The sequence below is a fragment of the Xyrauchen texanus genome, chromosome 14 (genome assembly GCF_025860055.1).
Source record: "Xyrauchen texanus isolate HMW12.3.18 chromosome 14, RBS_HiC_50CHRs, whole genome shotgun sequence".
NCBI classification, from domain to species: Eukaryota; Metazoa; Chordata; class Actinopteri; order Cypriniformes; family Catostomidae; genus Xyrauchen; species Xyrauchen texanus.
Genome location: NC_068289.1, coordinates 39,536,131 through 39,554,532, shown reverse-complemented (window position 1 = coordinate 39,554,532; position 18,402 = coordinate 39,536,131). Strand labels below are relative to the sequence as shown.

The window sequence follows — 18,402 nt, the reverse complement described above, 5'->3', positions numbered from 1 at the left end:
GCAAAAATGGTTACTAAGCGAATAAGCGAACAAAGCTAACTCATCTTTAATATTTAATACATGCATTTTACCAGGCTTATTCTATTGAAATTAAAATCTCCTTTCGAAATGATTTTCTCTTTTGAACGAAGAGTTGACAAACAGAGAAACATACATACACAGAGTTAATTCACTCCACCAAAGATCAACCAAGCTAAATGTGATATTTATTGTAATAATAGTTTGCTACAATACAGAAGAGCAAAAGGCATTTTTGCCGACGTCCACTCACGTTTTTGAGGCGGGGCTTCCTGATGGCCCCTCCCACTCTTCATCTTTGAGCTCCTCCTCCTTCACGGAACACCCACGTACCTCTGGATTTTCCCTCAGCTCTTGCCACCGCTGGAGGAGGATGATGATGATGCTGCTGATGCTTACCTTTGCCTTGTAGCAGCAAGAAGACTTTATTAAATATGGAAATCTCAATCCGTCGCTAACCACTCCGTTTAACCCTCCCTTCATTTCTGTCTCCCTTCCTTTTGCTTTCCAGTCGTCTCATGCGATGGAGAATGAAATGAAGTTGTCTGAGTGCAGATGGGAGATTTAAAGTATGTAGACTGAGGTTAAAACGGATTATTTTCTCACGCGTTTTAGGCGTTGTGGATATGCAGCGGACGCTTTGAACGCTCCACCATGCACGAGACTTGACGAGACCTGTTATCAATTGCACAGATTTGAGGGAAAACCTCCGATTTTAATCTTTTTAAAACTCTCTGGTGCACGTACAAACGTTTCCAGGATGGAATCGGAGTGAGTTCGGATCATGCCATGGATGTATTCAGTTTTGTCAGGATGCCGAAACTAGCTGGGTGAGTGTGCGTCAACATCCGCAGTCATTAAATGCATCTCCACTTTCTTTGGGGTTCTGAGGGATTATTCTGGATTTTATCATGTTCACGACGAATAATGTGCGTTGATAGTTGAGAGATAGAGAGACGTTTGACACATTAGCAGTCGGTAATCGTACTGTCAGGTGGCCGAACATGCTTCACTGTATGGAAACAGAGATTGAAGGATGTTACATTGCAACACGTATCTGGAATTGAAGCTTTTGGTCGCGTTTAAATGTTTCCTTGTTCATTCAGACCTCACTGTAACTGCAAATGCGTAATAAAGTTGTAGCAGCTGCGATTGTGAAAATAAAATGAGGAAACCCCATGAGTCACCTCACATGGTATCTATCTATCTATCTATCTATCTATCTATCTATCTATCTATCTATCTATCTATCTATCTATCTGTCTGTCTGTCTGTCTGTCTGTCTGTCTGTCTGTCTGTCTGATATCTATCTGTCTGTCTATCTATCTATTTATCTATCTATCTATCTATCTATCTATCTATCTATCTATCTATCTATCTATCTATCTATCTGTCTGTCTGTCTGTCTGTCTGTCTGTCTGTCTGTCTGATATCTATCTGTCTGTCTATCTATCTATCTATCTATCTATCTATCTATCTATCTATCTATCTATCTATCTATCTATCTATCTGTCTGTCTGTCTGTCTGTCTGTCTGATATCTGTCTGTCTGTCTATCTATCTATCTATCTATCTATCTATCTATCTATCTATCTATCTGTCTGTCTGTCTGTCTGATATCTATCTGTCTGTCTATCTATCTATCTATCTATCTGTCTGTCTGTCTGTCTGTCTGTCTGATATCTATCTGTCTGTCTATCTATCTATCTATCTATCTATCTATCTATCTATCTATCTATCTATCTATCTATCTGTCTGTCTGTCTGTCTGTCTGTCTGATATCTATCTATCTATCTGTCTGTCTGTCTGTCTGTCTGATATCTATCTATCTATCTGTCTGTCTGTCTGTCTGTCTGTCTGATATCTATCTATCTATCTATCTATCTATCTATCTATCTATCTATCTATCTATCTATCTGTCTGTCTGTCTGTCTGTCTATCTATCTATCTATCTGTCTGTCTGTCTGTCTGATATCTATCTATCTGTCTGTCTGTCTGATATCTATCTGTCTATCTATCTATCTATCTATCTATCTATCTATCTATCTATCTATCTATCTATCTATCTATCTATCTGTCTGTCTGTCTATATATCTATTTATCTATCTATCTGTCTGTCTGATATCTATCTGTCTATCTATCTATCTGTCTGTCTGATATCTATCTGTCTATCTATCTGTCTGTCTGTCTGATATCTATCTGTCTATCTATCTATCTGTCTGTCTGATATCTATCTGTCTGTCTGTCTGATATCTATCTGTCTGTCTGTCTGTCTGATATCTATCTGTCTATCTATCTGTCTGTCTGTCTGATATCTATCTGTCTGTCTGCCTGCCTGCCTGCTTGCCTGTCTGCCTGCCTGCCTGCCTGTTCTATCTATCTATCTATCTGTCTGTCTGTCTGTCCATCTCATCTGTCCATCCGTCTCGATCTATCTGTCTATCTGTCTATCTATCTGTCTGTCTGTCTGTCTGTCTGATATCTATCTGTCTATCTATCTATCTATCTATCTGTCTGTCTGTCTGTCTGTCTGTCTGTCTATCTGGCTGTCTGTCTGTCTGATATCTATCTGTCTGTCTGATATCTATCTGTCTATCTGTCTGTCTGTCTGTCTGTCTGCCTGTCTGTTCTATCTATCTGTCTGTCTGTCTGATATCTATCTATCTATCTGTCTGTCTGTCTGTCTGTCTGATATCTATCTGTCTATCTGTCTGTCTGCCTGCCTGCCTGCCTGTTCTATCTGTCTGTCTATCTATCTATCTGTCTATCTGTCTGTCTGTCTGTCTTTCTATCTGTCTGATATCTATCTGTCTGTCTGTCATCTATCTGTCTGTCTGTCTGATATTGATCTATCTGTCTGTCTGTCTATCTATCTATCTATCTATCTATCTATCTGTCTGTCTGTCTGTCTGTTCTATCTATCTATCTATCTATCTATCTATCTATCTATCTATCTATCTATCTATCTATCTGTCTGTCTGTCTGTCTGTCTGTCTGTCTATCTGTCTGATATCTATCTGTCTGTCTGTCTGACTGTCTGTCTGATATTTATCTATCTGTCTGTCTATCTATCTGTCTGTCTGTCTGTCTGTCTATCTATCTATCATTCATATCCACTGGGAATGTAAAATATCAGAATAATAGTAGAGAGAATGATTTATTTCAGCTCTTATTTCTTTCATCACATTCCCAGTGGGTCAGAAGTTTACATTTGTTAGTATTTGGTAGTACATGTTTAGCCTTTAAATTGTTTAACTTGGGTCAAATGTTTTGGAGGATCCTTCCACAAGCTTCTTACAATCAGTGGCTGGAATTTTGTCCCATTCCTCCAGACAGAACTGGTGTAACTGAGTCAGGTTTGTAGGACTCCTTGCTCTCACATGCTTTTTCAGTTCTGTCCACAAATTTACTATGGGATTGAGTTCAGGGCTTTGTGATGCCGCTCCGATACTTCGACTTTGTTGTCCTGAACTTTGGAGGTATGCTTGGGGTCATTGTCCATTTTGAAGACCCATTTGTGACCGAGCTTTAACTTCCTGTCTGACGTCTTGAGATGTTGCTTCAATATATCCACATAATTCTCCTTCCTCATGATGTCATCATCTATTTAGTGAAGTGCACCAGTCCCTCCTGCAGCAAACACCCCACAACATGATGCTGCACCCCCCATGCTTCACAGTTGTGATGGGTTTCTTTCGGCTTGCAACCCTCCCCCTTTTTCCTCCAAACATAATGATGGTCATTATGACCAAACAGTTCAATGGTGTGTCTTCAGACCAGAGGAGATTTCTCCAGTAAGATCTTTGTCCCCATGTGCACTTGCAAACTGTATTCTGGCTTTTATATGGTGGTTTTGGAGCAGCGGCTTCTTCCTTGCTGAGCACCTTTCAGGTGATGTCCATATAGGACTGGTTTTGCTGTGGATCTAGATACTCGTCCACCTGTTTCCTCCAGCATCTTCACAAGGTCCTTTGCTGTTGTTCTGGGATTGATTTGCACTTTAGCACCAAACTACATTAATCTCTAGGAGACAGAATGAGTCTCCTTCCTGAGCAGTATGATGGCTGCGTGGTCACATGGTGTTTATACTTGTGTACTATTGTAACACTTCAATTATAAATTCAGCAATTTTGTGCACATCTTATTTGCTATCATTAAATTGTGTTGCATAAATCAGGGTCCCAAGGCTCCTGAAAAACCTAGAAATAGCAGAGAACTTTAAAACTGTATTTTCCAGACCTGGAAAACTAATAAAATAGCAAAAGTCATGGACAATCATAGTAAATATATTATTTTCTCAGCTCTATTACATGCACTTGGCTAAATAATGCTCTTGCTGGAAAGCCATGTCAGTGAATTGTTTTTCAGTCAGTTATGTTTAGACAAAGCGGTTCACAAATCGGTCTAAATGATGCATCCAGAAATCACAAACCACTGGAAATGTCTTGGAAAATTCATGGAAATTAATTGGTGAAAAAGGGTGGGAATTCTGACATTCAGTCATCAGCCATTAAAAAGCTATATCGCTCGACCGCTAGAGAATAGTCCTTTTTGATTTCATCAGATGCTACTGCGGCATAAAATATTAGTGGCTTAAGCCCGTTTCATCCCTGTGACAGTCTAACCTCAATAACCTATTCGGCTTGCTTGATTTCCCTTGATTTTATCCCAGCTAATCCTCCTAAAGGATTGGCCCCTGGAACTCTCTGATTTGCTTTCAGGGGCCTTCATCATCACCGTCCAGTGTTTATAATGACAGTCTGTTTATTCCCCAAAATAGGACGAAAGAGCTCTTTATTTCAACTGTAGCGGCTTTGGAGAATAAACTGTTGACTAAATATCACCAGAGGGCAAGTGCTTCAGTTGACAACAATACAATGTATAAAACTTCAACCAGCAGGGATGACTGGGAGCTTTTTCAGAGTAAACGGATGTTCTGAAGATAAGGTTAAAGAGTGCTTCATCTTGTTTTCGAGACAGTGTATGAAAAGAAGCACTTTGGAGAGTTATGAAAGCATCATCTTTAATTCATGCTGTAGTATCTGCTGGAGAGAAGTGCTGAGAATAGTGCCTAGATTAAAGTACGCTACCTTGACCCACATGATTGATTTTTTGCTGTTAATTGTTAAAAATGCACGTTCACACTAGTTATGTTTCCATCCAAGTAATATTTAATATATGCAAATTAGGGTTGTTCAAAACAGTGTTTAATGAAATTAATAAATAAAGATTGAACCAAATAAAATATAATAATGTATTTTCTTTTAGCAGGACTTTTATTTTGATAGACCTTTGATTTTCTCATGTTTGGTCGTTTTTTCCCCCTTTTTCTCCAATTTGGCAAATTTTCAAATTTTTTTGGTATTGCAATATTTTGTTAGTATCGGTATACCGCGCAACCCTAGTGCGAATAAATCAGCGTTTTTCGCCCCATGTGTTTAAAAGAACAACATCGTCACTGCAGGAGAAATTGAGCCACTGTGACTGTTTTATTAATTAAATACTCGCACAGACAAAACACTCTAGACATGCCTCATGTTTGGCGGCGACAGCACATCGGACAGTTTTGGGAGCACTATGTGTGTGTGTTCCTCCTTCATTATGAATTTATGGGTATCTCAGCGAGTATTGACGCTGACTATCACCGCTGGAGTCGCGAGTTTGAATCCAGGGCGTGTGGTGAGTGATTCCAGTCAGGTCTCCTTAGCAACCAAATTGGCCCGGTTGCTTGGGAGGGTAGAGTCACATGGGGTAACCTCCTCGTGGTCACTATAATGTGGTTCTCGCTCTCGGTGGGGCGTGTGGTGAGTTGTGCGTGGATGCTGCGGAGAATAGCGTGAAGGCTCCACATGCGCTACGTCTCCACGGTAACGCCCTCAACAAGTCACGTGATAAGATGCGCGGATAGACAGTCTCAGACGTGGAGGCAGCTGAGATTCGTCCTCCACCACCCGGATTGAGGCGAGTCACTACACCACCACGAGGACTTGGAGCGCATTGGGAATTGGGGAGAAAAGTGGAGAGAAAAAAAAGCTGGTCATAACAATAATTTGTCCAACAAATCCTGATTCAAAGCAATAACTCGTGAGTTAGTGAGTCATTTGGAGCGATTCATTAAAAGAACCATGTCATAAGAGTCCATTTTTCAATGAATCCTGATTCAAAGCAATAACTTGTGAGTTAGTGAGTCATTTGGAGCGATTCATTAAAAGAACCATGTCACAAGAGTCAATTGTTCAATGAATCCTGATTCAGAGCAATAACTTGTGAGTTAGTGAGTCATTTGGAGCGATTCATTAAAAGAACCATGTCATAAGAGTCAATTGTTCAATGAATCCTGATTCAAATTTGATTCAAAGCAATAACTTGTGAGTTAGTGTGTCATTTGGAACGATTCATTAAAAGAACCATGTCATAAGAGTCAATTGTTCAATGAATCCTGATTCAAAGCTGATTCAAAGCAATAACTTGTGAGTTAGTGAGTCATTTGGAGCGATTCATTAAAAGAACCGTGTCATAAGAGTCAATTGTTCAATGAATCCTGATTCAAAGCAATAACTCGTGAGTTAGTGAGTCATTTGGAGTGATTCATTAAAAGAACCATGTCATAAGAGTCCATTTTTCAATGAATCCTGATTCAAAGCAATAACTCGTGATTCAAAGCAATAACTCGTGAGTTAGTGAGTCATTTGGAGTGATTCATTAAAAGAACGATGTCGTAAGAGTCCATTTTTCAATGAATCCTGATTCAAAGCTGATTCAAAGCAATAACTCGTGAGTTAGTGAGTCATTTGGAGCGATTCATTAAAAGAACTGGGTCATAAAAGAGTCAATTGTTCTATGAATCCTGATTCAGAGCAATAACTCGTGAGTTAGTGAGTCATTTGGAGCGATTCATTAAAAGAACCATATCATAAGAGTCAATTGTTCAATGAATCCTGATTCAAAGAGTCATTTGTCTGAAAGTCCTGATTCAAAGGGAAAATTCATAAATTAGTGAGTAATCTGGAGCAATTATAAAACAAATCTAATTTTTATTACTGTAATGTGAAAATAAAATGATATATTATAAAAATAAATATTGATACGTTATGGTAGTATTTGTTGCACTATTTATGCTGATTTGAATGAAAAATAAACATTGCATTACATTAATGAGATTATAATAATTGTGGATATTGGGAATTACAAAAATCAATCAAACTGGAAACCAAAATATTCAAATGTATTACAGTAATTATAATTTGTCACAGTGCAACAGAAATCTTAAGATAATTATAAAACAAGGCCTTTGAGTGGCTTCTTGCTCACACAGTGGTATCAACAGCAATATGACAAAAGACACTAATTGTCAATCAATAGTGACATTCATAATTAATAATCAGAATAAACAATCTGTTTTGTCAACTAAGCCTAACTCTAAATAGTCATCAGTATGCATTATTTATTTCCAAATTTAGAATCGGAAGTATCCATTTATGTTGCCTTTTATGGAAAACACATATACAGTGTGCTCACAGGACATTACAATAGTTACTGTCACATATTGTCGGTTAAATGTGGTGCTTATTATCAGTGTTAAACAGCATTGATGAGACTGCGACTGTATGTGATTATACATTGTGGACATTCATTAACTATAAGCACTGGAGCGCTGGAGTTCTCCAGCTGCACGGGTTGAGTTTGATGAAGCTCTCAGTGGTTCACAAATCACATTGTGCAATCACTCGCAGCTGAGACTCTTAAAGGAACAGGCCTCTGTTTTCCACTAGCACTTTAATGAGGGCCTGTGTGACATCATCAGTGTCAGTGTGACTGCTGCGCTGTCATTTAGAGGAAGAGAATGTACCTGTGTGGCGCTTGCATGATGGCGTTATTACATTTAAGACACTTAAACATTTACCTGATTGAAATGCAACTGTTATAGTTAGATATCGAGACTAACATAACTTTATGTTGTTGTTTACTTTTCTATTTAATTGCCATGTCAGTTTGTTCATAATATGGCTCTGTTCCAAAATCTAGTGAGTTGCCTACGCAGTTGATATTTTAAGAAAACGTCCGTGCACAGAAAGATGCATTTTTATTTGAAATCTACTGCAGAATTTTAAGGAATTTAATGATTCCTTTTTTCAATTCCGATTCCTCTGACTCTGAATTATTCCTCTTTAGGAAGAAGGACTTGGAAATGTTGCGCTATAGCTTCAAAAGAACCGACTCACAAGAGTCATTAGTTCGGGAATCAGACTACACAGGATGTGCGGTGTGTGTCACGCTATAGATTCAAAAGAGCCAACTCACAAGAGTCATTTGTTTGGGAATCAGACTACACAGGATGTGCGGTGTGTGTCGCACTATATATTCAAAAGAGCCGACTCACAAGAGTCATTAGTTCAGGAATCAGACTACACAGGATGTGCAGTGTGTTTCATGCTATAGATTCAAAAGAACCGACTCACAAGAGTCATTTGTTCGGGAATCAGTCTACGCTGGACGTGCGGTGTGTGTCGTGCTATAGATTCAAAAGAACCGGCTCACAAGAGTCATTAGTTCGGGAATCAGACTACGCTGGACGTGTTGTGTGTGTCACGCTATAGATTCAAAAGAGCCGACTCACAAGAGTCATTAGTTCGGGAATCAGACTACACAGGATGTGCGGTGTGTTTCACGCTATAGATTCAAAAGAGCCGACTCACAAGAGTCATTAGTTCAGGAATCAGACTACACAGGACGTGCGGTGTGTGTTGTGCTATAGATTCAAAAGAGCCGACTCACAAGAGTCATTAGTTCGGGAATCAGACTACACAGGACGTGCAGTGTGTGTCGTGCTATAGATTCAAAAGAGCCGACTCACAAGAGTCATTAGTTCGGGAATCAGACTACACAGGATGTGCAGTGTGTGTCGTGCTATAGATTCAAAAGAGCCGACTCACAAGAGTCATTAGTTCGGGAATCAGACTACACAGGATGTGCGGTGTGTGTCACGCTATAGATTCAAAAGAGCCGACTCACAAGAGTCATTAGTTCAGGAATCAGACTACACAGGACGTGCAGTGTGTGTCGTGCTATAGATTCAAAAGAGCCGACTCACAAGAGTCATTAGTTCAGGAATCAGACTACACAGGACGTGCAGTGTGTGTGCGTGCTATAGATTCAAAAGAGCCGACTCACAAGAGTCATTAGTTCAGGAATCAGACTACACAGGACGTGCAGTGTGTGTCGTGCTATAGATTCAAAAGAGCCGACTCACAAGAGTCATTAGTTCAGGAATCAGACTACACAGGACGTGCAGTGTGTGTCGTGCTATAGATTCAAAAGAATGGATTCATAGAAGTCATTCATTTGGGAGTCAGTCTACACTTGAAGCATTGTTTGTTGCATGCGGTATATTCAAAAGTACCGTCTCATTTTAGTTCAGTGTTTTGTTAAAGAACTGTTAACAGAATCAAAAGTCATGAAAATCTCACAGTTCTGTTAATTTTTTTTAAATGGATAAAATTCAGTTGCCAGATCTACTTATATTTAATTAAACACCAAAGAATTGATAATAAAAATGAACAATCTAATTAAACCTGGTTAAGCACGGAGCGCCGCCCTGCACAAAGCTGTCATGTACTCATTTGAATATTAATTAAATATTACATTTTACAGTTTCTAAATGAAATCTCTTATATTTTACTCTTTGTTTCTTCATCATGTTTAATCTGTTTTTATCCATGAGCTCAGCTGAAGTCTCTCATGAGACACGGGAGTCTCTAGACACAACTGTGAATCTTCTGAGTGTTCTTGAAGCAAAGCTGCATATTACCTGCAAACAACCCATTTGCAGGATCAAGACAAACTCATTTCCCCAGTCACTCGTCCATTTTCCTGCAGTTGGAGCTGTGATCTAACATCTGTGCAGCGATTACATCATCTCACTTACATTCTGGTGTATTCTGGGGCTTTGTCAAAATTAACCAGTGGTTTACAATTGAGTTACTTCAAGCTTATTGCTTTGAATTTTCCAACTTATGCAACAATCCAAACATAATTTCCTCTTAAATTGAGAAGCAATGAAAATGCATGCAAGAACATACTGATTTACGTAAGATCTCAAGTCAAAGGGGAACGAAAAATCAACATGTGTTGCCTTTGAATCAAGTTTGATTTTCTATCCCTATTAGTGATTTTCTCTCTTGTTTTAAGCTCAAACGTTACTACATTTTGTTAGATTTAGCTGAAAATAAGACAAATATTTTATGACATTTTGCTTCTCTAGTAAATGTATCTTGTTTGAGAATGTGAACTTATTTTTACTGGAAAAAAAAATAAAATGCTCATTTTTGCTGAGTGCTTTTGTCTTATTTTCCGGCCAAATAGTAAAACATTTCTAAAAGAAGAAAAGCAGTCTTGTTTTTGACATTTTGATTTTTAAGTAAATTTACCTATAAGCTCGGATGGTAAATGTCATCAAAATATTACTAACTACAGTCTTGACCAACACAAAATAATTTTCGTTTGAAAGTTTAGAAGCTCTACTTTACAATGCATGTGACATTATGACCAAAACTGAACAATTGCTTTAAAATCTGCAGACAAATCAGAATTGATTAGTTGCGATTTATTAAAAAAAGTGCACTGTTCATATTATTGCAATCAGTAAAAACATCAATCTCATCAAATATTCATGTGTCATATGTTGTTGGAAAGCTCTCGTAGAGTAAAAGTACAACCAGCATATTTGTTTTACTCACAGACAAAAATATAGCAAGTAATAGTTAAATATAGGTCTTGGACAATTATTTTGGTGTTGCTTATATGACACGTTTTCGACTATAACTTTACAAACCATAAACAGAACATTAAACATCTCACATATGATTATTTAGAGTCTGTGATTATCTTTCAATCGAGTCCACACACAAGATAATCAGATGTATAGATCATTAGATAATCCACATGAAGCACAATGTTACAAATGGCCACCAGGAGATGGCGCCAAATACACGACACAGACTCAATGATGACTCAAATGACACAGAATGAAACTCATTCTGTGAAATCTCATGACTAAAATCATGTCTTCATGCTATGCAAACCTTTAGTCATTGTTGTGTTTGCATGTGTAATTAGTTCTTATGTACAATTATTATCTTTTATTTGTTTGGAGATGTTTTTGGACACTATGATCAATTATATTTGTAATGTTGGAACTTTTGATCGCTTTGTCGTAACAACACAAAATATATTTCAGATACAGTCAACATGATTGGGAACAAAGTGAAAGCTTTTCAGAGCTGCCTTATTTACTCTCAGAGCTATATCATGTTATATAATAATAATAATAATATTTAAAAACAAAAAACAGTTTTTAGGCCGAACCAAAGTAACAAATGACAAGCAATATAACAAAATAACACAATAAACAAAGATACATATTAAGTATAAAGTATACAAGTAAACATTCAGAAATGTAAATGAAATTAAAAGTGATTCTCTTAACGAGATCAACCAATGGCTGTCTTGCGATTGAGTGATTGGTCGTTATCAAACAAAGATCACGATTAATTTGAAAATGTATTATTTTTTGGCAAAGCCCCTCCCTGTATGTAGAATGTTGTAAAATGGTCACTTATTAAGTTCCATTTTGGTTATTTTTGGTTATTTTGCGTCCTTCACCATTCAGATTGGGCGGATCCTTTGAAGTTGCCAATGGGATGGAAACTTGACTCGAGATGGCCGGTGCCAGATGACACGATGAGTTAGTCTCCGCTCTCGGGAGCGAGTGAATTATTGATCACTTGCTCATACGTGCTATCAGATTCATGTGCTGGAATGTTACAACTGTGTGATCACTTTACTGAACAAACAAAAAGCATTAAGTAATTACAGGGAGTCATAGTCCAAGATATTAAACATTAATCGTTACTATAATGCGGTTATTGTCAAGGGGAAAACGTTTTACCGTTGACCACCAAATGGTCACCACCTATGAGTGTAGATGGGACGTGTTTTCAAGACCACTCGGGAGCATTTGTGATTTGCACTAGTAAAATACAGATAGATTTCCATAATAACAAGTTCATGTTAGCATGTGTATTGTTTACATCTTGTGGCTATAATTATTAAACAGTGTGCATTTGAATATTTATGGCCTGGCTTCATTCACTTCCATTGTTAGTGTCTCACAGTAACCTCGATTTTTGCTTGTTTTTTAAATAAACAAGGGATGAGTCGATTGTTTCCTGTGATGATTAATCTCGGGTCATTTGATCTTAACCTGGATTGAATCTGGAACATTCCTTTAAAAGTCTGAATCTTTGAAAAACTAATTTGTGGTGTTTTGTAGATTAAACTCAAATTACAACACATATATTGCGATACATTTAGCTACATGTAGTAATTTACCAATGTCTACTGTACGTACCGTAACCAAATAAAATTAGAAATGCTGCTAATTTAACTATATTTTACAGTACAGTGACATTATCGCCGCTATTTGTGAAATAGTGTAGCTTTTTAAGTAACAAACTACTTTCCGCTATTTTTGAAATATTGTAGCTTTTTAAGTAACAAACTACTTTCCGCTATTTTTGAAATATTGTAGCTTTTCAAGTAACAAACTACTTTCCGCTATTTTTGAAATATTGTAGCTTTTTAAGTAACAAACTACTTTCCGCTATTTTTGAAATATTGTAGCTTTTTAAGTAACAAACTACTTTCCGCTATTTTTGAAATATTGTAGCTTTTCAAGTAACAAACTACTTTCCGCTATTTTTGAAATAGTGTAGCTTTTCAAGTAACAAACTACTTTCCGCTATTTTTGAAATATTGTAGCTTTTCAAGTAACAAACTACTTTCCGCTATTTTTGAAATATTGTAGCTTTTCAAGTAACAAACTACTTTCCGCTATTTTTGAAATATTGTAGCTTTTCAAGTAACAAACTACTTTCCGCTATTTTTGAAATATTGTAGCTTTTCAAGTAACAAACTACTTTCCGCTATTTTTTAAATAATATATTTTTTCAAGTAACAAACTACTTTCCGCTATTTTTTAAATAATTTCGTTTGTCAAGTAACAAACTACTTTCCGCTATTTTCGAAATAATATTGTTTTTCAAGTAACAAACTACTTTCCGCTATTTTTGAAATAATGTCATTTGTCAAGTAACAAACTACTTTCCGCTATTTTTGAAATAATGTCGTTTGTCAAGTAACAAACTACTTTCTGCTATTTTTGAAATAATGTCATTTGTCAAGTAACAAACTACTTTCTGCTATTTTTTAAATAATATATTTTTTCAAGTAACAAACTACTTTCCGCTATTTTTTAAATAATTTCGTTTGTCAAGTAACAAACTACTTTCCGCTATTTTCGAAATAATATTGTTTTTCAAGTAACAAACTACTTTCCGCTATTTTTGAAATAATGTCATTTGTCAAGTAACAAACTACTTTCCGCTATTTTTGAAATAATGTCGTTTGTCAAGTAACAAACTACTTTCTGCTATTTTTGAAATAATGTCATTTGTCAAGTAACAAACTACTTTCTGCTATTTTTGAAATAATGTCGTTTGTCAAGTAACAAACTACTTTCCGCTATTTTTGAAATAATGTCGTTTGTCAAGTAACAAACTACTTTCTGCTATTTTTGAAATAATGTCATTTGTCAAGTAACAAACTACTTTCTGCTATTTTTGAAATAATGTCGTTTGTCAAGTAACAAACTACTTTCCGCTATTTTCGAAATAATATTGTTTTTCAAGTAACAAACTACTTTCCGCTATTTTTGAAATAATGTCATTTGTCAAGTAACAAACTACTTTCCGCTATTTTTGAAATAATGTCGTTTGTCAAGTAACAAACTACTTTCTGCTATTTTTGAAATAATGTCATTTGTCAAGTAACAAACTACTTTCTGCTATTTTCGAAATAATGTCGTTTGTCAAGTAACAAACTACTTTCCGCTATTTTTGAAATAATGTCGTTTGTCAAGTAACAAACTACTTTCTGCTATTTGTGAAATAATGTAGTTTTTCAAGTAACAAACTACTTTCTGCTATTTTCGAAATAATATATTTTTTCAATTAACAAACTACTTTCCGCTATTTTTGAAATAATATATTTTTTCAATTAACAAACTACTTTCCGCTACTTTTGAAATAATGTTGTTTGTCAAGTAACAAACTACTTTCTGCTATTTTTGAAATAGTTTAGCTTTTCGAGTAACAAACTACTTTCCGCTATTTTTGAAATAATGTAGTTTTTCAAGTAACACACTACTTTCTGCTATTTTCGAAATAATATATTTTTTCAATTAACAAACTACTTTCCGCTATTTTTGAAATAATATATTTTTCAAGTAACAAACTACTTTCTGCTACTTTTGAAATAATGTTGTTTTTCAAGTAACAAACTACTTTCCGCTATTTTTGAAATAATGTTGTTTTTCAAGTAACAAACTACTTTCCGCTATTTTTGAAATAGTGTAGCTTTTCAAGTAACAAACTACTTTCCGCTACTTTTTAAATAATGTTGTTTTTCAAGCAACAAACTACTTTCCGCTATTTTTGAAATAATGTCATTTTTCAAGTAACAAACTACTTTCCACTATTTTTGAAATAATGTCGTTTTTCAAGTAACAAACTACTTTCCGCTATTTTTGAAATAGTGTAGCTTTTCAAGTAACAAACTACTTTCCGCTATTTTTGAAATAATGTTGTTTTTCAAGTAACAAACTACTTTCCGCTATTTTTGAAATATTGTTGTTTTTCAAGTAACAAACTACTTTCCGCTATTTTTGAAATATTGTAGCTTTTCAAGTAACAAGCTACTTTCCGCTATTTTTTAAATAATTTCGTTTGTCAAGTAACAAACTACTTTCCGCTATTTTTGAAATAATATATTTTTCAAGTAACAAACTACTTTCCGCTATTTTTGAAATAATATATTTTTTCAAGTAACAAACTACTTTCCGCTATTTTTGAAATAATGTCGTTTGTCAAGTAACAAACTACTTTCTGCTATTTTTGAAATAATGTCATTTGTCAAGTAATAAACTACTTTCTGCTATTTTTGAAATAATTTCGTTTGTCAAGTAACAAACTACTTTCCGAAATTTTCGAAATAATATTGTTTTTCAAGTAACAAACTACTTTCCGCTATTTTTGAAATAATGTCGTTTGTCAAGTAACAAACTACTTTCCGCTATTTTTGAAATAATATTGTTTTTCAAGTAACAAACTACTTTCCGCTATTTTTGAAATAATGTAGTTTGTCAAGTAACAAACTACTTTCCGCTATTTTTGAAATAGTGTAGCTTTTCAAGTAACAAACTACTTTCCACTATTTTTTAAATGATGTTGTTTGTCAAGTAACAAACTACTTTCTGCTATTTGTGAAATAATGTAGTTTTTCAAGTAACAAACTACTTTCCGCTATTTTTTTAATAATATATTTTTTTAAGTAACAAACTACTTTCCGCTTTTTTTGAAATAGTGTAGCTTTTCAAGTAACAAACTACTTTCTGCTTTTTTCGTGTGATTTTAGTGTAACTTTTCCAGTTACAAAGTACTTTTAATATTTTAGAAATGATGTAGTTATTCCAACAATGTACCTCCATGGTTTTCAAAATAATGTTGTTTTTCCAGTAACAAATTACTTTGTCTATTAAGTAGCGGTGTTGTGTGACAAAAATGCCAGATTCCTGTATTTGTCACATTGTATTGTATCTGAATTGATACTCAGACATTATCTAGAATGTCCTTTACTCATTCTTTTGAAGGGTTAGTGAGTCTGATTCATTTGAGTCCCTGGTCAGATGTCTCTTGATGACATTTAACTTTTGTGTAGCTAAATATTATTATTATTAGTTGCATTTTGGGTAAATGTATCTGTTCACTGTTAACGCTAATTAAGATCCTCATTGTCTTTGTTTCAGATTATTACTTAATAATTAATAATGCTTTTACTTCAAAATGGTAGGTTGAAGAGTAGCTCAAAGTAGTTATCGCAACACTGCTGTGTACCTAGAGTCCAGAGAATTAATTAAGTGATATTCGCAGGACAGTTCCCCTGTATGAGCCACACTAATTACTAATACTAATTAATTCAAGAGATTTGTTTGTCAATCGCCCTCTCACTTAAACTCAGTTGACTTAAAGTACCATGGCAACAGATCCCGGTTTACCTGCCTCATTTGCATGTTATGGGTGCATATGAATGGTTTGCATTTTAAAGAGGTGTTACCAAATGAAGTGTGGTTCGGCTGCTCCTGTTAGGGGTCGCCACAGCGGGCCATCCATGATCCGCCTATTTGACTTGGCACAGGTTTTATGCTAGATGCCCTTCCTGATGCAACCCCCAGTGGCTGGGGGACTCTCAATCGCACCTATGGGGCAATTTAGAGTCTGCATGTTTTTGGACTTTTGGGGGAAACCCATGTGAACATGGGGAGAACATGCAAACTCCTCACAGGACGGCCCAGTTGAGCCAGGACTTGAACCTTGGACCTTCTTGCTGTGAGGCGACAGTGCTACCCACTGAGCAACCGTGCCACCCCATATATTCCAAGCTGGCTTTAAACATGAATAAAGTGCACTCTTAGTGCACTTCATGAATTCTGCAGCATGCGCTCCCTCACTAGTGTTCTATCGTTCTTATTACCGTGGCGGTGCAGGCATCATTTATTGATAGCGTGCCGAGTGGCTTGTGTTTCCCTGTCTGGTACAGTTACTCCCAGAAATCCCCAGCATGACCTAATGGATATCACTGAGAAACCAAAGTTAACGAAGACCCTTTTTGAGAAAATGACGTTGGAACAGAGTTGTGATAATCCAGCGTTCTGTCCTAAAGACTCGTCGTTTCAAATTGTGAGTTGATTGTTTGATTTTGACTTTTTGTGATTTCTCTGAAGGGTGAAAGTTGATTACTGGCCATTCTCAGTATTTATCGAGCATTTGTTTAGTAGTAGTAGTTGTTTATCTTAGTAGTTGTTCAATGTAGGGGGCTTAATGTATATATAAACATGTGGCTTCTGTATAAAATGTGTGGCAACAACGTGATAGTAGTTTAAGGTAGTTTAATAGTTGAATGTATTGATTCGTATTCCTAAAACGCTATTCTTCCTCCATTTGATTTAGATCATTAGCTGTTGGTGATGTTCCCCTTATATAAGCATATCTCTGAGCACCCTTCCTCTGTGGAAGTTTACTGGTTCCTCAATGATTTAGTGTGAAAGAATAGACAGTTCTTTATTTATTAGAAAAATACTACGAATAACTTATAAACCTGAATAGGTAAGCATGTGTGCTGTCGAGCCTCTGTGATGGAATGAATCCACTGGTTTGTACATATAAATCAAACAGTTTTTGGAGTGGTGGTGGTGTAGTGGTCCAAGCACATAACTGGTAATCTGGTAATCAGAAGGTTGCTGGTTTGATCACCACAGCCACCACCATTGTGTCCTTGAGCAAGACACTTAACTCCAGGTTGCTCCGGGGGGATTGTCCCTGTAATAAGTGCACTGTAAGACACTTTGGATAAAAGCATCGGCCAAATGCATACATGTAAATGTAAACAAGAGAACGTAATTATAGTTTTCAAATTTGAGCTATTCTGTCAGAATTGCATCTCCCAAATCTATAAGTATCTATGGTGTAAATGTACCCAAAGAGTCCTCTGTAATATCAGTAATCATGTATATGATGTTGACATCAATAAACGTCTAAAGCTTTGCTTGACGTCGATGTCAGGCTTTCTAAGGAATGTGCCGACATTTTAGCATGAGAGTAATTTCAAGGCATTTAAAATACAAGAACATTGCATGACAGTCTTGAGGCTTGCATACCTCCATTACATCATTAATTAAATGTAATGAGTCAGCTGTCACAGACGCAGTCCAGGCTGTTATCAGTTAAGATTCTGCAGCTTTAGCTTGAAGGAAGACCTCTGAAAACATTCACAGTCTACTGATAATGCCCTCCACATACAGTAGGTGCCATTACAAATAGATCTGAGAAACAAAATTGTTTCATTCAGAGTAGAAACACTTTTTAGTGTACTTAAGGAATGTTAAAGGTACAAGGAATTGAATATCTGTAAAATGATATGAGACTAAGGCCAGACGTATACTTGTAAATGCTCGGCCAACGCGAGGTCCGGTCGAACATGCTTAATGTGTGAAATTGCGTAACTTTAGCGGTAAAACAACTTCAGTACTCAAGGGGGCGATAGAGTCACCTTCAAAAGTATGTGTCGTTAAAGTATTTCGCTATGTTTCGACCCATTTTGTAACTTTAATGGTCTGATCCTTTACTGTTGACGACATACATTGAACCTCTTAACAATCTTCCATCCTCTACAGTATGTAGTCGTGTGAAGTTGTTTATCACAATATAGATTA

The 18,402-nt window shown here is 36.2% G+C and overlaps 1 protein-coding gene across 1 annotated transcript in view; it reads left to right on the top strand.

Moving 5' to 3' along the window:
- The first annotated feature begins 568 nt into the window (after window positions 1-568).
- The window catches only part of frmpd4 (FERM and PDZ domain containing 4), a 65,453-nt gene continuing 47,619 nt past the window's right edge, over window positions 569-18,402 (top strand). The window contains exon 1 of the mRNA XM_052143118.1: window positions 569-848. Within this exon, the coding sequence (XP_051999078.1) occupies window positions 808-848 (41 nt within the window). The 5' untranslated portion in view covers window positions 569-807. The remainder of the gene's footprint in view (window positions 849-18,402) is intronic.